Source organism: Neovison vison, chromosome 8, assembly GCF_020171115.1.
Source record: "Neovison vison isolate M4711 chromosome 8, ASM_NN_V1, whole genome shotgun sequence".
NCBI classification, from domain to species: Eukaryota; Metazoa; Chordata; class Mammalia; order Carnivora; family Mustelidae; genus Neogale; species Neogale vison.
In genome coordinates, this window is record NC_058098.1 from 94,654,121 (window position 1) to 94,676,591 (window position 22,471).

The 22,471-nt window shown below is 39.8% G+C and overlaps 1 protein-coding gene across 2 annotated transcripts; it reads right to left on the minus strand.

Moving 5' to 3' along the window:
* Positions 1 to 941: 941 nt before the first annotated feature.
* MOB1A (MOB kinase activator 1A) lies at positions 942 to 21,046 on the minus strand. 2 transcript variants are annotated; one of them, XM_044261423.1, is made up of 6 exons: positions 20,815 to 21,046; positions 16,465 to 16,628; positions 12,078 to 12,171; positions 10,313 to 10,446; positions 6,219 to 6,382; positions 942 to 4,547 (listed from the first exon to the last, which is right to left on the minus strand). In XM_044261423.1, the coding sequence occupies exons 1-6, from the start codon at positions 20,826 to 20,828 to the stop codon at positions 4,470 to 4,472; spliced, it is 648 nt and encodes a 215-aa protein (XP_044117358.1). In that variant the 5' UTR covers positions 20,829 to 21,046; the 3' UTR covers positions 942 to 4,469. The 2 variants fall into 2 exon arrangements, with proteins under 2 accessions (XP_044117358.1, XP_044117357.1); XM_044261422.1 differs by having other exon boundaries at positions 16,465 to 16,631.
* Positions 21,047 to 22,471: the final 1,425 nt, after the last annotated feature.

The window sequence follows — 22,471 nt, forward strand, 5'->3', positions numbered from 1 at the left end:
TTATTGAAATGTAACAAAAAGAAATCCAAAACTAAGAGTGTATTTATATCTTATACAAAATAGGAGTATTAACTCATATTATTTAGCTATATTAACTTCTAGGGGCGCCTTGGTGGCTCAGTCGTTAAGCGTCTGCCTTCAGCTCAGGTCATGATCCTGGGGTCCTGGGATCAAGCCCCGCATCAGGCCCCCTGCTGTGGGGGGCCTGCTTCTCCCTCTCCCTTTCCCCCTGCCTGAGTTCCCTCTCTCGCTGTGTCTCTGTCAAATAAATAAAATCTTTAAAAAAAAAAAAAAAAAAGCTCAAAACAATTCTATCATTGTTATTTTGCATTAAAATAAGATACCTGTAATTCAGACCTCCAAAAATAACTCTTTCTCCTACAGGAACAAAAACTGGCCATTTGGGGTGGACGGTGTTTTATAGAAATGATGAGCACTCAGTTCAAGGTCAGAAAATCAGGAGTCCATTCTCTCCTCTTCCCTTTTCTCAGTACACAACCAGGAATATGCAGAAAGAGATCAGGTTGGTTAATGTAGAGACTACTTATTTTGTCTGGGATGGGTTTTAGCCACTATAATCATAGGCCTAGTTTCTTTCTTGGGGGTGGGGCCCTGGAATATTTATTTCAGGACTTCCCTTTCCTCTCAAAGTTAAGGAAACATTTTAGCTACTAAATGATGACCAAAGACAACCTTCTATAGAAGCAAAAACTTTAAGTTTTACATTTAAATAGAAGTAAGTGTGAGGGGCGCCTGGGTGCCTCAGCCGGTTTTGTGTGTGATTTGATTTGGGCTCAGGGTCATGAGATTCAGCCAGTGTGGAGTCCACTTGCCTCCCTCCCGCCCCCGCTGTCTGTCCCCCCTCGCTCAGGGGAATATGCATGTACACTCTTCCCTCTCTCTCAAATAAAATCTTTAAAAGAAAGTGTTGAGGCACATACTTTAACCAGTCATTTCTTTTAATATATTTTATTCTGATGAAGTTACAAAAGTAGATACAAAATACTTTCTTTAAAAGTACAATTAACTGACTTAGAAAAATAGATAAAGCCCCTAAAGGTTTAAAAATACAACATAAATTTTCATGTAAAGAACATTTAAAAATATTTTAGATGGTAACCAAGACTAACTTATGCAAACTACTGTTGATGTAGATCAAACATAGAATGTTCTATTTAAAAACCTATAGCACACTGGTAATCCATTTGGATTTACAGAATACTTGTCTGGAACAGAATTTCAGAATAAGAGAAACCCAAGTGAATTTCAACGCAGTTGCTTCAGTAAAGTCACCGCTATCACATGCAGTGTCATCCCCCCGAGCCTTGTATAGTCGGAAATATCAAAATCTAATGCGGAACACACAGGAAGACAGAGGGACCACTACTTTCCCTCTTTGCCAGAATTCTACAATAGTAAAAATCAAATCCACTTACTGAACTGACCTCAGGAAGAAGTCCGTCCCTGTCGAAGGGGCTGTGTCTGGGGTCTCGGCCAGCATCTGTCAGGCCAGAGTTCTCAGACAGGAGGCAGCCTCCCGTACCAGGCGGGCACCACCAGCACCGGAACTGCTGCTGCTCAGAAACACATTTCTAAGAGTGGGACCCTCTGGGGCTGATCTGTTTATTGCTGGTGACGTAATGATGTTATGTCTAGAAGCTCCACTTCCAGTATAACCTCACTTCTCCGAGAGAAAGCCAACAGTATGATCAGAAAACTTCCAAAAATGTTTGGAGAAGTTAAAATCACCAGTGGTTGGCTCCTCTTGGCTCTGCGCTACTAGGGAAGCCTGCCTTTTGTTATCAAAGTCACGATGACTGCAGGTTTGCATTTCGCAAGCAGGCAGCAGCTTACAGAAGCCAGGGCCCTACAAGTCCAAGAAGAGAGGAAACTGGCTAGCGGGTAGCCCTCGACAAATCGCTTTATTCACAGTCTGGAGAATAATGGAGACATTTGGCTATCACAACAAAAAACCCGCACATCATTGTCTAAAAGTATTTTTTAAAGGCCTGGAAATTAAGCACCATAGGACTACCTACATAATTTAGCAAGCACTCTCTACCCCATGACTGTACTCAGGGTGAGGAGCAGCAATCGGACCCTGGGCCCAGGAAGGTAATTCACAAGGGAGAAGAGTCCAAGACAGACTGATTTGTTCTGACTTTTCTCAAAGGCTGGCCCTCTAGCCCAGTCAGGAGGGCCTCACCCTCCCTGCTTCCTCCAGTTCTCCTGCTCTCTACCCCGGCTTTAGATGTGAACAAGTAGTGCTAACTTAATGGGTAGGTGCACTATTGGTAAAGCCCGGTTAACCTGGGAACCTGGTAATATGTTTATCATTTTAAGAAAGGACATTCTGAGTCTCCAATTACCAACAAATTTTTTATTTATGTCTAGCATGTGACCATCTTTGGTTTATTTTGGGATGGAGTCATGAAGAGAGAGAGGATTTCTATCACTGAAAATAAATGGAGAAAAGTGAGAACTGCTTTAGGAATCATGTGAAATATGAGAAATGATGGAAACTACAATCCTAGTTGAGAAACAGAATTTCATTCCATGAAAATGTAATTAAAGCCAAAGTCGAGAGGCAATTAACATTCTGGGTGGCATCTAGAAACCTGCTTTCTTGTTTATAAATGATCAACACAAACACACAGAACTCCACACAGGGACCTTTGGATAAGCTTAAAACATGGATTGTGGAATGTTTCAGAGGGCTTCTCTCTCTCTCTCTTTTTTTTTTTTTAAAAATAAGGGATTATCCCACTTTTTAATTCCTGAAGCGATGTATGGTTTCAGCCTAAATAAAAAAAGCGAAAGGTTTTGTTTCCTTTAAAATTCTGTATATTTGGATATAAAATTCAGTTATGATAAAAATGGAGTTCCTAAGCTATTTTTTTCCTTACTTCAGTGGAATAATAAAAATAAATAACAAAAAAAACCCTAACCAAACTAACCTTTTATCAAAGCCATCAAGGGAGTTAGTGAGCACTCTGCAAAAATCCCAGCTCTGAACTCACACCGAATGCTGACCAACTTCAAGCAATGCCAGGTGGGCAAGTCCTCAATAGACTTGTGCCCAGTACATTCTTGACAGGTGGATGGAGTTTACTAAATCCTAGAAACCTAATGAAAATTAGACCTTTATTTCACTAAAAGGGAAGATTTTTTTCATCCCAATAGAAATAGACGAATTTCAAGTTTTGATTCAAAAACAATTAAAACAGGATTAAACCCCTATTAGGGCTCAAGCCATCCTTTGACTACTAACAGAATGAAGTAAAGATCTTTTACTTATTCCTCCCATTTTGTTTACACACACACACACACACACACACACACACACACCAGGCAGCACACCAAAACTTTAAGCTGTGTTATAAAATGTGTACACCACCAAGGTTTTTTATTATGGGCTTCCTTAAATTTTATCCTCGTTGGGAGAAAGGCTGAACATTTCTACACTACTCTTAATGAAGTCTCAAGTCACAATAAAAACACATAGCAGTAATTCTTGTTTTTGTTTTAAAGGACACTCAAAAGAAAATAACCAAGTACTCTGAGTACTTCCATTCTCCTCTCCAGGATCTCAGGGGCTCTGAAAAAAAACAACATGAATGAAAATAGTGGTTCTGAGACCTGAATTGGTCATAATTTTTTGGAGTTTTCTTTCTTAGCCAAAAGCTACCTATTAAAATTAACCTGAATGAAGCATTTCAAAATAAAAATGTACAAGACTATCCTTACATGCCTTAAGAAAATTATTTCTGATATACAAACTCCTAAAACTTTAGATAGGTTTATGTGAATAAAATACCAAATAAAGATTAAAAAATAACATCATTTTAGAAATAACTCTGGTTACTCCCATACTACATAAGTCATATGAGAATTTAAACTGCAATCAGGGATTCTGAAAAAATAAACATATAATATAGAGTCTTACCTATAAAAACACCAGCATACTGACTTCAAACTAAAAGGTTACCCAAAGTAACACACAAATGTTCTAAATCTTAAGGAAACTTAAAAATACCTCTTCTATTTGTAAATAAAAACAGGATAAAATGGATCTGATTGCATTATTAGGTAATTTGTTCTGGAAACTTGTTAATAAAGTACTGGTGGAAATTCCCAATCGCTATTATGCTATAACCCGAAGCACTCATTTTCTTCAGTAAAAGAAAAGAAAATGAACAAACTACATTTTATCATCACATATTACAAGTAAGTCCAACTCTGACAGTAACAGGAGTGGTCAAACAGTGCCTCAGAGTCGGCTGCCTCTTGAATTTCTCACTGAAGGACTGGGCCAATCTACCTGTGGGACAATTTTGTCAGTAGACACGAACACAGGTGTCTTTTTATCCTGTTTTCTTAAAAGTCTGTATCACTAGTCTATAACAGATAGCAATGAGATAGCTCTAGCAAATGAAGCAAGAAGGTAACTGTGTTCTAGAAGAAACATTTTATCTGTCTTTCGATCCAAGCTTCTCAATTAATTCCTGAAGAGGTGCCAATTCACGCCTATCAATCAGATTAAACTCCTAAAAAGAGAAGAAAAGTAAAATTAAAAAATAAGCCTAAAATTAAAACTCCATAAATATCATTCCCAGGCCTGGTTTTCTGAAATACAAAAAAATAATGAAATGTTCTCTGTGAACATTTTAAAATGGGATTATTTTACTCATTTTTTTAAAATATAAGGGACTTACCGAAGAAGCAACTGTAGGTATTAGCATGATCCTCACTGTGTAAAACATTAAAATCAAAACTGTCTATGTTTGCCTTTCCATGGAAATGATCTTAAAGCTATACAATGATCATGGCCACCTACTGGGCAGTGGCCCTTTGTCTTTCATAGATCTATACTAACCTTCCATCTACATATGTCTGTGTCTATACTATAGCTACACTACCTCTCTATACTATATCTGTATGTACCCCGTATCTGTATCTATACACCTGTTTCAGAACCTACACTCTATCGAGATCCATGCCACGCCAACAATCTCAGAAGGAAGACAGAGAGGAGCACAGTACATTCTCCTTTGTGCAGCACATTTAACTGAAATACACAATATATACTCTAAGACTGCTGGCTTTTCTACCAAAAAACAGTTATCTAGACAGACCTATGTACATTTTGCATAGAGAATTATCTATCTCTAACGTTGCCAAAAGAGTCCCAATTCTTTAATATCTTTTTCACAATGTGAATTATTTTGATTTTTAAAAAGTTCCAGTTCCAGGGTGCCTGGGTGGCTCAGTGGGTTAAGCCTCTGCCTTTGGCTCGGGTCATGGTCTCAGGGTCCTGGGATTGAGCCCTGCATCGGGTTCTCTGCTCAGCGAAGCCTGCTTCTCCCTCCCCCTCTGCCTACCTCTCTGCCTACTTGTGATTGCTCGCGCGCGCACTGTTAAATACATAAATAAATAAATAAATAAATAGAATCTTTAAAAAGAAAAGAAAAAAGTTCCAGTTCCAAGTTAGGGCCCATTAGATAATAGGCTACATCTTTGAAGGGGGCGGTCCTTTTTGAAGTTTCTAGCTGCTGTCTTCATAAGATTTGGCCTGAAATGGGACTTCTGGGAGCTTAAACCAAGAGAACAACTAATAAGGTTTTTTTTTAATTTTTTTTTTTAAGATTTTATTTGTTTATTTAAAAGACAGAGATCACAAGTAGACAGAAAGGCAGGCAGAGAGAGAGAGAGGGAAGCAGGCTCCCTGCTGAGCAGAGAGCCTGATGCGGGACTTGATCCCAGGACCCTGGGATCATGATCTGAGTCGAAGGCAGCGGCTTAACCCACTGAGCCACCCAGGCGCCCCTAATAAGTTTTTCTCAAAGTTTCTCTCCTAGGCACAGACATCTCATGAACAATCCAACTGCAGATGTTTTTCCAGAGCATCCCTTCTACTCAGCAGTGGTGATGAAACAGGAGGGTGTGGACAAGCTGTCTTGGAGTTTCAGTGCTCCCTGTCCTTTCCTAACCAGAGACCCAGCTGCGGCAGCCAAAGGCAGAAGGCCCAAAACAGGGGTGATGCTTTCTATATTGCCACTATGCTAACCAACAAAATAAACAGCAAGGAAAAGAGAAAAGAGAGGAATCGGCTTATACTTCACTCTCTGTCTGTAAAATAGCTCTCTCAATTACTCTTTATTAAAATTAACAAACGAGTCCAAGTCAAAGGACAAAGAAGTCAACGTGGTTCAACTTACCTGAACAAAGAAGATAAAGTGCTTAAAGGAGGTGTTGAGGTGGGCCTCTTCCTGCAGCTGCATCACAGAGTCAAAGTGCTGGTGATAAATGTGGGCATAAACCCGGAACAGACGCTTCAGAATGGTCTTTGCCACAGACATAAAGTTTTTGGGAAATGGGACACCTGTAATCAAATATACATATATATCAATTGTCTTTTATCCAACTGAACAGAGGAAAGTTTAGAAGCTGCCATAAGCAACTCCAACACACAAACACACACATTCACAAATATAAGCCTGTTTTCCACATACATACTTTTTTAAAAAAAAGACAAAGAAAAAAAAACCCCAAACATAAATATACGGGGTATCCTCACACAGCACTTTTTCTGACTGCCTTAGAAGAAAAGGCACAGGCACCAAGTTTATAAGGAGCTAACATGAATATGATTTCAGCTGTTCTGGAGAGTTTCTTCCTAAGATTAAATGCAACAAGTATTTTGATATAAATAAAACAATTTCTATTTCTGTAATTCTAACTCTAAAAAATTTTCTTACAAACACGCACTCAACCACGAATGAAAACTAAGCAAGACAAAAAGGCATTATAATCTACTGTCTATAAATAAAATGTATTTTATCTGCATTACTCTGAAAAACCAGTTTTCTGGTTTTAGGAGTCCCCAACTTTTTATCTTTTCTCTAAAGTGCTATTTTCATTTTCCTATAATACAAGATAGGGACAAACTTCCTGGAAAAGGGAGGCAGAGCACCTATTTTGCAAAGAAAATAAACACTTCCTTAGAAAAGAATGGGGAGAGGTTTTGGTAACCTCTGGTCACGTTCCTGAGAATTCCGGTTGACAAGATCAAAGTCTTAGGAAATAGAGACAGGAGCAAGACAATTTAAGTGGCACTGAGTACAGTATATAAACACATTAAGAAGGCATCAGCTTCCAAAATAACCTAGATTAGACAGCCTTAAAGGCTATTCCACAACACTACTCAAGAAACATTTCCTTTTCTTCAATCTTTCAGGAAAAAAAAATGGTTAAAACACTTTCTCCTTGCCTGCATTTTAATTTATTTCTTAACCAGCCCTTAAAAGCCTAAAATTTAGTCTATTTTGCTCTTGCAAGCAAATTTTTTCTGATCCCCCCATCCCATCTTGGCTAACAACTGGCATGTGTTTGTTTTTTTTTTTAAACTTTATTTAAGTTAAATTCTACACCCAACGTGCGGCTTGAACGCAAGACCTCCAGAGATCAAGAGTTGCATGCCCTACTGAATGAGTCAGCCAGGTGTCCCTAACAACCTGCATTTTCTAACTTTATTCTGGAGCTTGTGGGCATGTTTTTCTGGACTGGTCTCTTGTACTCATATACTGAAAAGCTGGATTTTTAAGTCAAACTCCTTCTCTTAGAATTTATAAATATATGCCTCCAGCTAATAAAAGTGAGTTAACAATTCTATCTAGTAAGAATAAATAACTGGCAGAAGATGTAAATAATAGCCTAATTGAGGGGGAAAAGGCTTCTGAAACATTAGGATGGATTACTAATGAATGAAAAGCTGAGAAAAGGGAACAAAGTTTTAAGTATTCTTTATTTTCCATAATTGGAAGACTTTAATCATTAAAGAAATAGAAGTAATTTGTCTTAAACCAAGCACTTTCCAAGCTGAGCTGAACAGAAACATCCAAGCACAGTCAATACACAATAAAGAATCTGTGAGAAAGGAAACGGTTTAATAATAAAAAACCTGACCAATAGCAAATAGGGTGTTAGCATGATACAAGCTTTTCTCCCAAAAGAGCCACTGATTAGACCACAAAAAGGAACCTGCTATGGTCTGAATTATTTGTTACCCCTCAAAATTCCTATGTTGAAAACCTAACGTGGGGACGTGGGGCTCTGGGAGGTGATTCAGTCACAAGGACAGAGCCCTCCTGCATGGGATCAATGCCCTTAAAAAAGAGGCCCCAGAGAACTTCTGCGGGCTCCTTCCACCATGTGAAGACTGAGAAGTCAGAAGTCTGCAACCCAAAAGTGGGCTCTTACAGGGACCCAACTATGCTGGCCCCTTGATCTTGGACTTCCAGTCCTAAAAGCTGAGAAATAAATTTCTGTTGTCATAAACCATCCAATCTCTGGTAGTTTTGTAATTAGCAGCCCGAACAGATAAGACAGAATCCAACATGATGTTCCTAAGACACTCTTAAACTGAAAATGAAAAGACTGATCTCATCTCATCTATAAATACCGATGCCAAAATCTTGATCAAAATATTAGCAAATAAAAAATACTCTTCCAGGAAAACACTAAATAAAAAAGATACTGGAGAAAACCTTGTGGTAACAACAGACACTGGGAAAATATTGTAAAACTCAACAATCATACCTGATTTTTAAAAATTTACACACTTCCCAAAAGCAAGATTCCTGCTTAATGCTGAGGTACTAGAAGCACTTGCATAAAAGTAAGGCAACAAGAAAAGAGGTCTGCCACATCATCACCATTACTCAGCACTACTCTGGGGCAATGAGATAAGAGTTACACAAGAAGCATCTGTATCAGAAAGGAAGAGGAAAAATTAATATTATCTGAATATGATGTGATTCTGTACCTGAAAAATTCAAGGAAACCAATCCAGAACAACTGAAACAATCAGAATCTGACGGTCAACTTATACAAAATTTTATATAAAAATCAACAGCTTTCCTATGTATTAAACAATAACCATTTGTAAGCCAGACATCAATTCATTTTTTATTTTTTATTTTTTATTTTATTTTATTTTTTTAAAGATTTTATTTTATTTATTTGAGTGAGAGAGACAGTGAGAGAGAATGAGCGAGGAGAAGGTCAGAGAGCGAAGCAGACTCCCCATGGAGCTGGGAGCCTGATGTGGGACTCGATCCCGGGACTCCAGGATCACGCCCTGAGCCGGAGGCAGTCGTCCAACCAACTGAGCCACCCAGGCGTCCCAGCCAGACATCAATTTAAAAACACCATAAAATGTCTAGGAATAAACTTAAACTTGAAGGATTAACATAAAGTGCACTACAGAATTTTACAAGAGGAAATGAGAAAGAAAAGATGAAGAAATGAAAAAAATGTACCTAATTCTTGGGCAGACCCAGTATTGTCAAGAGAAGGAGACTGTCTATGTTAATCTACAACTTGAATGAAATAATCTCAAAATCTCACAAATACTTTTATTTTACCTTGCCAAAATGATTCTAAGTTCTCTGGAAGAATAAATATCCCAGAAGAGCTATGAATATTCTGAAAAAGAAGAGCAAGAAAGAGAGACTAGCCCTACAAGATGCTCAAAGATATATGGCCATGGTAATTAAAACAGTGTGGAATTCCTACAGGAACAGATAAAGAGACTGAAAGACTCCAAATTACATGGCAATCTGGTGTACACATACAATAACCCAGGGAGAAGAGACATGTGCATTCGATAAGTGGTACTGTACAAAACTGATTCACATTTATAACTAGAAAAAAAATGAAGGGAGCCTTAAGAAAACAATTTCTGGCAAGAACAAAGATTTAAATGTAAAAACAAAACCCACAAAAGTACTAAATGAAAAAAAGGGCAAATATTTCTATTATCTTGAAGTAGGGAAAACCTTTCTAATCATTATATTAAAATCCACACAACAAAGGAAAAAATTAATAGAAAGTTACATATGGCAAGAATACCTCATGAACAAAATAAGACAAGAGGCAAGTTAGGGAAAGATACATATGACATATATGTCAAAGAGCTAGTATCCTTACCAAAGAAATAGACAAAGGATAGGAACAGAAAACACACAATGATCAATAAACCAAAAAAATCTCAATGCCATCAGCATTTTTGTAATGTACATTCAAACAAACTTATTTACCCAAATTGAAAAGATTAAAAAATAAGTAGCCAACCAGTATTACCAGTGAAGAAATACAGACAGACACAAACATGGCTGGAGGGAGTATGCATTTACAATCTTTTTGGAGAGGAATTTGTCAGCCATCATTACTTTTTTTTTAAGTAACAAAGTATTAAAAATAATACAACATATTTATCAGTTAAAAAGGAAAATATTCAACATTAACTCACCAATCTTAGATGGAAAAAGAGTTTCATCATCAAGCTGATCCTGAACCCAAGTCATCAAATAGTCAATGTATTTTGGTGCAGAACATTTGATGGGCTTTTTAATATTAGTGCCATCTGCCCAGTGATATTCGTATCTAGAGAGAAAAAGGTTTTACTGAAGCCGTAACAAATGTACAATTTGTAATCAAAGTAGGTCTACATTTTATCAATAGAAGTTAAGTATAATTTAGTAAATGACTTCAAGTTCTACTGGAGGTTACTCAGAGTTCCCTATAGCATTATCCTGAAATAGGATAGTTATAATTGGAAGAGAAAAGGAGGATAATGCGGCAGCTGACAGTGCCAGAACGGATGTTTAAAGATAAGGGAACTGTATCTTCATGGTAGAGGGAGCTAAGGACTGGGTCAGAGACAAATGGATCCCCCACATCCTTCAACAGCTGACCATCAAGGTACCAACAACAGAGTCTACATAATAAGACTCTTTCCTGGGCACACCGGGTTGGCTCAGTCGGTTAAGCACCTGTCTTCGGCTCAGGTCATGATCCCAGGGTCCAGGATCCAGCCCTGCACTGGGCTCTGTGCCTCAGGCTCCCTGCTCAGTGGGGTGCCTGCTTCTCCCTCTCCCTCTGTCCCTCCACCTCCTTCTGCTTGTGTGCTCACACACTCTCTCTCTCAAATAAATGAAATCTTTAAAAAGTAAATAATAAAAAAATAAATTCAACTGGAAAAAAAAATACAAAATCTTAACAAAGAAAAAAAAAGAGAGAGAGAGAGAGAGAGGAAGAGAGACTATTTCCTGCAGAGAGTACTAAAGAAATACCTTTAGGCATGCCTTTCTTCTCCCTCCCTTTGCTGAGCTAGAATGTATATTAAGACTTCTACAAAACTTCACTGTTTGAAGCATTTAAGTCACAGATAAGTTTTCTTACTTATTTTAAAGAAGTTTGAGGAATAAAACACAAAATAAAAACATCCCTCCAAAATACTGTGATTAAAAATAGAACTACAAACTCATTGGAGATGTTTTTTTTTCCTTTATACCTATAGCAAATCCAGGAAAGACAATTTTTTCCCAAGGCATAAACATTTTGATACCATTATAGTCACATAAAATTAGTCACTTATTATTAGAAAAAAAGACTGGAAAGAAACACTAAAACATTAATCCCATCACATCTTGACTTAACATTACAGGTGATAAAAGAGTTCCATGGTTCTTAGTATTTCTTAATATTTTTTATACTCAAAATTTCTTATTAATTTGAGAGAAATAGAGGGCAAATGTGCATGTGCAAGCAGGGGGATGGATAGAAGGAGAGAGAATCTCAGGCAGACTCCCTGCCGACTGCAGCGCCTGATTTGGGGCTCAATCCCATGACACCGGAGTTCAAGACCTGAGCAGAAATCAAGAGTCGGCCAAACCAGCTGAGCCACCCAGGTGCCCCTATAGTCAAATTTTTTTAGTCTTAACATCTTTAAGCCAGAAAATTAAAGCGGCACAATTTGGACATAACACTAAGCACAAGAAAAAAAAATGAACATTCATTATTCAGTATAATACAATTAAATACTAAGTACCCCAGACCAAAGTATTTAAAAATAACTAAAAGCTTATAAGGAAGCATTCAAGAACTGGTAAGATTGAACTGCTCTTATGTAAACAGATAAAAACAAAAAGGCCTTATTGTTTCATTTCTATCAAGGAGTGATGATCAGCTTTCTTTAGTACTTCGAATACCTATCTAATAGTCAGTATATGTACCTGGGGCCTGCAGACATGACTGGACAGCTTGCTTCAGTGCAGAATTCTGTAATAGTTCCATACAGCATGTTGATCTGGTTGAAGAAATCCACAGCTGGAAACATAATAGCAAAATTATGTTAAAATGTTTGTGCAAACACAATAAAATGCAGACCTCTCAGCTGAAGGAAAAATGGACAATGCCTTCAAGTTCTTGAATAAATCTGTAAGAGATTCAATGATCCAGGTATACTGCAAATTCCCTTCTCTTATTAAGCTGTCACACCTAAATTAACTTTTAATCTATATTTGCTTTATTTTTTTTTAAAAGATTTTATTTATTTGTCACAGAGAGAGAAACGAGAGTGAGCACAGGCAGACAGAGAGGTAGGCAGAGGCAGAGGGAGAAGCAGGCTCCCTGCCAAGCAAGGAGCCCGATGTGGGACTCGATCCCAGGACGCCAGGATCATGACCTGAGCTGAAGGCAGCCGCTTAACCAACTGAGCCACCCAGGCGTCCCTATATTTGCTTTAATATAGTAAGTTTTTAGCCAGCACAGAACAGCAAGAAAATAAAATCTTAGCAATACTTCTAACTTAATGGTGATTATTATATCAGTAGAATATATAATTTGATTATATCCAAGGGAATGAAAAAATCCATTGCTTCCTATCAATCTGGACCAGACAATACCATTTGTGTTGGGAAAAAGCAAAATGAAGCGGAGAACATCCTGTAAGGGGCAAGGTCTATCAGCTGTATCAACAGGCATTTAAAACATCTTATCATAAAAATAATAAAAAACATGAGGCCTAATGCATACTGAGGACACAGAAAGGACATGGTGGGATAATGTCCCTTGTCCTGGAGACTCCAGCTATCCAAAGGGAAAAAATTGAGAGGAATATAAGAGTTAAGAGAAAAGGCAGCGTCTCGAGGGGCTGAGCTAGTCAGTGAGCACTTCCAAGAGGAGCTTCTGCTAAATATGGAAGAAATGGAAGAGGAAGGGAGTAAGTAGTGAATCTATCAGAGTCAAATGTTCCTCTGCAGAGACATCCACATAAGCCTTGGAAAGTTTTAAAAACTGTTTTAGTTCCCTATCTAAAGGAGTCCCTAAAAACCACCTGGGGCTTTTCCGCCTTTCTTAAAAAACAAATAGATTTTAAAAAAGCTCCATCTCATCAAAAGGAATTTTACATAAAACTCCCTCACTTATAAACCTTCTTAGTGAGTCACGTTGGAGAACAGCCTATCCAAAGCAAAAAGTCTCCAAGAAAAATTGAAGGCTGAAGAAGGCCAACAGATGCCTTCGGAATAACAGATGACAGACATATTGGTAATTGTGCTATAAGATAAAGTAATCATTAGGTCCTTATTTAAAGATTTAAAAGTATTTAAAATTTCTCAGTTTTAATTTCTAACACAGTAAGTATCACTAGATAACACCTACATAATTGACAGCTCTTTGGGTTTCTTGATAATTTTTTAGAGAATACAGGGATCCTGAAGCTAAAAAGTTGGGAGAACAGTCTAAGACAGAAAGTCTCAAAGGAAAACTGATGGCTCAGGAAGGCCAACAGATGCTTTCAGAATAACAGATGATAATTTGAGTTAAGGTTAAAAAAAAAACAGGGGAAGGTCTTTTCTGAAAATATAATGCTTCACATGGTTCACAAAGATCTATAAAAACATACAGTGATAAATCTTAATCCCAACCACCCCAGCTTCCCCCTATGGATAACCACTACATTATTTTTTTGGTCTCCTGCCCCCAAGCACCTGTATCCTATCTTACACAAAAGATTTTAACATATCCCGTAGTTATGCACCTTGTTTCTCTTAGTAATACAAATAATGACTTTTTAACATGCTGAAAAAAACCCCAAAATTTTTCTTATTATGGCTACTAGAAATTTTTAAATAACATTTGTAGCTATGTCACATTATATTTCTATCGGACAGTGCTGATCAAAGAATGATTATCAACAACTGAATAATACCACATAAAAAGACAGCTGGATAGTATGGAGGACATTCTGGACACTTTTGGAAGTATATGTCACCACATATAAAGCAGCTTTCCAAACAAACAAAATTAAACCCGAATTTGAGCAAAGTTCCAAATCTGTGCTAACGTGGGAGCCACTAGCCACAAATGGCTACTTAGTTAAAAATAAATTTAAAATTCAGTTCCAGCCACACAAGCCACATTTCAAAAGCTAAATGGCCACAGTACAGATACAGAACATTTGCACCATGGCAGGAAGTTCTACTGGCCAGTGCTGTCTAACACTGTGAACTAACATTCACAGGAAGTAAAGGAAGAACAGAACGTGGTAATGCAAGCTTTGGGGATACAATCAACATGATTCACACTGTGGGAAATAAATGAACTGGTTTCTTCAACAACAAAAATAGCAAGGAACAAAGACTGCAACGAGGAGCCTGCGCATTAAGAGATTCAAGAAACATTACACAGAAGCCTTATTAATCTGATTTAAACCAAATATAATTTTTTTTTTAAAAAAGAAACAATTAGGGGTGCTTGGGTGGCTCAGTTGCTAAGCATCTGCCTTCGGCTTGGGTCATGATCCCAGGGTCCTGGGATCGAGCCCCCCATTGGGCTCCCTGCTCCGCGGGAAGCCTACTTCTCCCACTCCCCCTGCTTGTGTTCCCTCTCTGTGTCTCTATCAAATAAATAAATAAAATCTTTTAAACAAGAACAACATTTAGAAGACAATCAGGGATATTGCTAACATAAAGTAATGGCAGTATTGTCATTACCTTTAAAGGGGAGTGCCAGGGTGCCAGTGCCAGAGTTCAGTGGGTTAAGGCCTCTGCCTTTGGCTCCCGTCATGATCCCAGCATCCTGGGATCGAGCCCCGCATCGGGCTCTCTGCTCAGCCGAGAGCCTGCTTCCCTTCCTCTCTCTCTCTGCCTGCCTCTCTGCCTACTTGTGATCTCTGTCTGTCAAATAAACAAATAAAATCTTTAAAAAAAAAAAAAAAAAAAGGGAGGGGGAGTGCCTGTCTTTTAGAGATATGGAATATTTATAGATGAAATAATATGTTTGGGGCACCTGGGTGGCTCAGTCGTTTGAGCATTTGCCTTCAGCTCAGATGGTGGTCCTGGGGTCCCAGGATTGAGTCCCACATCGGGCTCCCTGCTCAGTGGGGAGTCAGCTGCTCCCCCTCTCTCTGTCCATCCTGCTTCTTGTGCCCTCTCTCTCTCAAATAAATAAAATCTTAAAAAAAAAAAAGAAAGAAAGAATGTATTTGGGATTCACCTCAAAACAATCAGGGTGAGGTGGGCTGGCCATGTCTCACTGCCAGCATGGAAGAAACTAGGGGAGAGATAGGAAGAGTGGGGAAGAGGTGGAGAGGGGAGGGAAAAATCAAAACACGAAAGGAAAAAAAAATTAATCAGAGCGAGATATAGAAGCATGAATTGGCCATGACTGTTAAAACTGGACAATGGATGCCTGGGAATTCACTGTATTAGTTTCTCTATTTTTCTACGTTTGAAATTTTTCATTAAGAAGTTTAAAAATTCCTGGAACATCTGAAGTCCCTAACAGATTTAAATCTTGTCAGCTGGTACTGATCTCACCTCAGAAATGACAGGCTCAAGAATTCAAATCTCTAGCCTCAGTATGTTTAACTTTCCACGTCATGCCCTCATTTTCTTGAACTCGAGCGGCATTCAGCTCATGGGTCCCTCGCATTTTCTCCCAATCTATTTCCTCCGATTACTCCAAAGTCATAACAATCACGTGACTGCCCATATGCACTGCAACTGATGTCTGTGTATACGCAGGCAGGTGAGAGCTGCTGGGAGTTGGAGGTGTGACTGGGGAGGCAGGCTCCCTACAAAGTCATGGTCCACCATCGGTAGAATTTTGTATTCCAGTGTTTTATCTGACCTTACCCAATAATTCCTACCATTCTATTCTCAGAAATCACCCCAAAGCACTCAACATTTCCCCTCAGGTGTCTCTACCCAGCCACATAAGCTACATAACCAAGTACTCTGAAGAGAACAAAACAGTTCTGGATATATTTGCACCTATAAGCTTCTTTCTTTCTTTTTTTTTTTTAAAGATTTTATTTATTTGTCAGAAAGAGAGAGAGAGTACAGGCAGGCAGAATGGCAGGTAGAGGCAGAGGGAGAAGCAGCCTCCCTGTGGAGCAAGGAGCCCGATGTGGGACTCGATCCCAGGACGCTGGGATCATGACCTGAGCCGAAGGTAGCCCGCTTAACCGACTGAGCCACCCAGGCGTCCCTATGAGTTTCTTTATAGGTAACTCATACTACAACGGTTATACCTGAAAAAGAAATTTGATTAACAAAAAGATTTTAGCAAAACGTTCCTATAAATCAACAAAGCTGAATGTTCTTAAAAACTTACTGTTGACAGCAATCCATTCATTGAGGTCTTCTCCCTCTGGCAACATAACAGCTTGTCTCAGATTCCCGCTTCCTAGAGTTGCTTCTGCATGTTTTAAGAGTTCATACTGATGAGAGCCCTCGGGAATATTCTTCTTTGGTTTGAATGTTTTAGAAGAGCGGCTGCTGCTATTAGGTTGAAAGTAAAAGTATAGCAATCTTTATTTTACGAATGAAAGCAGAATGGCATAATTTTAGGCATACAAATTGTTCTGAAAATTAAAAAATACTCCCCGAAAAGTGCCAGGGAGAGGGTGACAATCACAAATAAAGAATGCTTTAAATGTTTTTCCTCACAGAGATTCAGGATTAGCAACACAATTTCATACAGAACGCAATTTTACTATGCCTCATGAAGTAGTATGGTGCACCAGGATTCTAGTCCTTGATCTGCCACTAATTCTGTGACTGTCTGAGAAAACAAACTTCCTTTTGGCTTCAATTTCTACCTACAGACAATGGTGGGGAAGAGAGACAGCCCTAAGTTTTGAAGAGCTAAAAAAAAAAAATCCATTTTTTTAATCAAAAGATTTGTGATGCCATCAAAGCAAACCACAGTAGAAGTGACATTAACATTCTGAAGTTATTAGCAGGGAAAATAAATGAGACAACTGGTTACTGAGAAAAATGATTTTTCTCTAAGGAAGCTAACAGGATATGAAACCTAGAAAAAAATGGAGGGATTTCTAACCATAAAAATTAAATTTCCAAAAAGAACAAAGAGGAACCTGGAAACAATCCCAAAACTTATTAGAAGAGGAATAAATAAATTTGATATATCCATAATGTGGAATAGTACATAGTTAAGAAGAACAAGTTAGAGCTACATGTATTCACATGCCAAGATATCAAGTCATAAACATAATGAAGAACCAAATGTCCAGCAGAAGCCCATCTTCTAAATGCAGAAAAAGTTTCAGAAAGGGGGCACCTGGCTGGCTCAGTCAGTAGAACACGCAACTCTTCATCTTGGGGTTGAGTTCAAGCCCCACAATGGGAGTACAAATTACTTAAAAATAAAACCTTAAAAGAAAGAGAAAGAAACTAACATGAAATAACGTCTCAAGAGTCAATATGATCTTCACCTATAGTAATACTTCCAGGGTGCCTGGATGGCTCAGTTGGTCAAACATCTGCCTTAGGCTCAGTCAGGATCTCAAGATCCTGGGATCAAGTCTGGCTCCAGGCTTAGCAGGAGTTTCCCCCAAACAAGCCTGTTTCTCCCTCTTCCTCTCTCCCCAACATGTGCTTTCTCTCTCATTCTCTCTCTCTCTCAGATAAATAAAATCTTTAAAAATCTATATATTTTTGAATTCTTACAACTCAAAAAAAAAAAAAAAAAACTACCCAATTTAAAGATGATCACAGGATCTGAACAGGCATTACTCCAGAGAAGATATACAAATGGCCAACAGCATACAAAAAGATGCTGACCATTGTTAGTCATTAGGAAAATGGTAAGTAAAATCACAATAACACTTCATATCCATTCAGGATGTCTATAATCAAAAAGACAATTAACAAGTGCTACCTATGGTGTGGGTAGATTGAAACTCTCAAAGAGTGCTGGTGGGAATGCAAAATGCTGTCATACTTTGAAAAAGTTTGGCAGTTCCTCAAAAGATTAAACATAGTTAGCATATAACTCAGCAATTCCACTTCTTGGTATTTACCCAAAAGAAATGAACCTATGCATCCAATACAAAAATCTGAACACAAAAGTTCACAGCCGCATCATTCGTAACAGCCAAGAAGTGAAAACGCAAATGCCTGTCAACTAGAACAAAAAACAGCCTCACATTTCGATCCAAAAAGTAACTAAGCAACTGGGCATCCACAAACAAACCACTAACTAAACATTAACTCATAGGAAAAAGACTTTGGGAGTGGAGGGAAAGATTGTTCCAGTAATACAGAGATTTACAATTACAATCTAAATCAGAAAAACTTTCGGACATGGTAATCATTCTGTGTAGCCCATACTTCTAAAAAACAACTGAGGGCGCCTGGGTGGCTCAGTGGGTTAAGCCGCTGCCTTCGGCTCAGGTCGTGATCTCAGGGTCCTGGGATAGAGTCCCGCATCGGGCTCTCTGCTCAGCAGGGAGCCTGCTTCCCTCTCTCTCTCTCTGCCTGCCTCTCTGCCTACTTGTGATTTCTCTCTGTCAAATAAATAAATAAAATCTTAAAAAAAAAAAATTTTAAAAAAAAAATTAAAAAACAACTGAAAGGTGGGAAAAAACGACTTGAACAAGGATATTCTCAGTAGTGCTATAACAGCAAAATACTACACAGAATCCAAATTTCTCTGCTGTGTATGGGTTTGGTAAGATTTCAAATCCACTTGTTTAAGACAAGTGAAATTTGTTTTAACCCACTTGTTTATGACAAAGACAAAAAGAAAAGTTGTTTTCATGTAAGAATGAAGAAAACTGTGTCAGGATGTCATCATCTCATCTGTTCGCACCTGTAAGAACTCAGTAGTTCAGCTGCTGAGGGGCCCCCCTGGGGCTTATCAGTGAAAACTTATGAAGAAGCAACTACGGCAAGGAGACATTTTTGACTATAAATACCAAGAATTTGTGCGGAATACTTTAGAGTGTTCGGTCTGGGCAAGATGACACTGCTATCTGAACAGCTCTCTGTAGGAGCGCCTGGGTGGCTCAGTGAGTTAAAGCCTCTGCCTTCAGCTCGGGTCATGATCTCAGGGTCCTGGGATGGAGTCCAGCATCCGGCTCTCTGCTCAGCGGGGAACCTGCTCCCCTCTCCCCCTTTCTGCCTGCCTCTCTGCCTACTTGTGATCTCTGTCTGTCAAATAAATAACTAAAAATCTTAAAAAAAAAAAAACTAAGAAACAGCTCTCTGAAAACCTTGGGGCAACTGGCCCTTCCAGTCAAATGCCCAGCCCAGAAGGGAAATTCACTTGCAGGTCAACACCAGCACCATCGCTCCCTGGCAACAAGGACCTTCACTTGCTGGACCTCAGCTCTGGGTTGGCTAAGCCCAACACCTCTCCTCAGCACCAAGACCTATAAAGGTACATCTCAACTAAATCTAGGCCTTCTTTCTTTCATCTTTCCTTGTCTGGAACAATAGTGTATTTAATCCATCACTGGCTTGAAGTATTTTATTAGTTTAATAAGAAACACTAGCTGCTACGCTACTGGCGTATGAAATTCCCACAGCAAACCTGTGTTAAATACATTGCCAGCAAAGACAAACCCAGTCTCTGAGCATCATGTGCCTCCCAAAGCAAAACATTCTCACAATAAGGAAATGGATAAATTCTGGTTAAGGAACACTACGAACTTGAACAAAATTTAATGAAAATGTCAAATATGTGGGTGATGTCCTCAATCACACAACACAAAAATTTAAGTGATGTACCAGGTAGAGAGAGCCACCTGAAAATAATAAGGTGCTGGAGCAACGCTTCCCAAACCTTAACGCGCTTAAGAATCATCAGAGAATTTACAAAAGTTTCCACTTAAGCCTCATTTGGGCCCCAGGCCTTATCTCTAAAACAGGATTCTACCCAGGAAAAGTTAATTACACAAAGTCACAGTGGTGCCCGGCTAGGCTCAGTCAGTACAGCCTGCTAGTCCTGATCTCGGGGTTGTAAGTTTGAGCCCCATGATGGGTGTAGAGGGTACAAACTAACTAAAATCTACACAAAGTCACAAAGCGAGCTGAATCCGAACTGGAGAGAAGTCTGCATGCAAGGCCGCAGCTTAACTTCGAGCTTCTCAAACCACGTCTTCCTGGGGTAGCCTTTTTCCTCGGGGGTAGTTTTAATACAGAAGATAATAAAACTTGGCATACGATGGAGTAAAAAGCTAAGTCAGCACGGATCGGTACTAGAAGGCTCCAGACTTGCGAGGACTCGGGAGCCCCAGCGGCCGGGCTCGGGGCTCCGCCCCCGGGTCGTCCCTCCACCCTCAGGGGCGCTGAGGCGGAAAAGTTTGCAGGCACTGCCGGCTTCGGGCCTCTTCACTCCGCAACTCTCTCTCTCTCTCTGCTTCCTTTGCCTCGACTTTCATCTCCGTCTGCCCGGGCCCACCTCTCTCACTCTCTCTCTCTCTCTCTCTCTCTCTCTGCTTCCTTTGCCTCGACTTTCATCTCCGTCTGCCCGGGCCCACCTCCGGGCCTCTCCCATGGCCCTCGGGAGAAGGGGGCGGGAGACGAGCAAAGCAAACGTCGGCCATTCCGACCCCGACCCCGGGGCCCCGTTCTGGCCTCAGAAGCCTGCTCGCCCCCTTCCCCGCCCTCGCCCTCGGCCTTCAGCCCTCCGGGCCCTCCGCCCCGCCACACTCACAAGAGGAAGCTCATCTTCTATCCTCGGAGGGGAGGGGCCACTGGCCCCCGCCGCGCCCTGGATTCGGAGCCCGCGCGGGAACCACGAGGAAGCGGACAATCCTCAGCTCGCGGCCAGCGAAAGCACCCGGCGCCGCTGCTTTGAACAGAGGATCGAGCCGGTGCCAGTTGCTGCGCTCGCCTCCCCCACCTTGCCGACCCGAAATGCGGAACCACCAAAATCTCGCGAGCGAAGGCTTCGGCCCGCCCCGCTCCTGCGAGAGAGACTAGACGCACCCCTCTTAGCCCCTCCCCCTCCTAAAGCTCAGCCAGTCAGCGGCCTCTAAGCCGGGACTTCCTCCTCCTGGAGGCGTGGTCAGTTCATGGTCCCTGGCCTGGGGGAGTGGCTCACCTTGTGCTTGGTCTGGGGTGTTGCTGGGTTTGCCGGCATCCTCTTTATAAGGCAAGGGGCCTCCAAGAGCGCTGCAATTTTGAAGAATTTATTTTGATTTTTAAGTTGAGATATAATTCACATGGCATGAAATTTACCCTTTAAAAATTTGCACTCCAGTGGTATTTTTCCTTTATTCAGAGTTATGCAACAATCACCTCTAATTCTAGAACATTTTCATCACCCGGAAAAGAAACCCCTTAGCAGTCATTCCCCTTCCTCCCTCCTGGCAAACCCTGGCAACAACTAGTTTATATGCACTTGCCTCACCTGGACATTTCACATAAATGGTATTACACAATATATGGTCTTTTGACTGGCTTCTTTCACTTAGTATATAATGTTTTCAAGTTTCAATAACATTGTAGCATGTAACAGTACTTCATTCTTTTTTATGGCTGAAGAATATTCCATTGTATTAGTATACCTATTTTGTCTGTCCATTCATCAGGTTGATGGGCATTGAGTTGTTTCTACTTTTTGGCTATTATAATTAGTGCTGCTACAAACATTCCTGTAGTAGTTTTTCTATGGACAAATGTGTTCATTTCTCTCAGGTATTATACCTAGCACTGTCTGGGTCATGTGGTAACTATACATTCAACTTTTTGAGGAACTCCCAAACTGTTTTCTGAATTGGCAGCACCACTTTACATTCACACTGGCACATGTCTGGAGCTTCTAATATTTCCATATTCTTGATGACATTTTCTATCTTTTTTTTTAAGTGTTTTCAGGTGCATTTACCTTTTTTTTTTTTAAGATTCATTTATTTATTTTACACACAGAGAGAGTGAGTATGCAAGCAGTTGGAGGGGGAGACAGAGAAAAATCTCAAGCAGACTCCCCATGGAGGATGCAGCCCAAGGAGGGGCTCTAGATGGGGCTTGGTGTGGGGTTTGATCCCATGACCCCAAAATCATGACCTGAGCTGAAATCAAGAGTCCCCACTCAACTGCCACCCAGCTGCCTGACTGTTGTCTTTTTTTATTGTAGCTATCTTAGTGGATGTGAAGTGATAATCTCATTGTGACTTTGATTTGAATGTCCCTGTTGGCAGCTGTTGAGGGTCTTTTCATCTGCTTACTGACCATGTGAAAGGAATTTATTTTTATCTTCCTTTAAAGTTATCTCAAACCCTCAAAGGATGATACAACAACCTAAAAGGGGTTCCAGTTCAATAACATAGTTCACTGTCTCCATGACATCACCATCTCTTTGTTCCTCA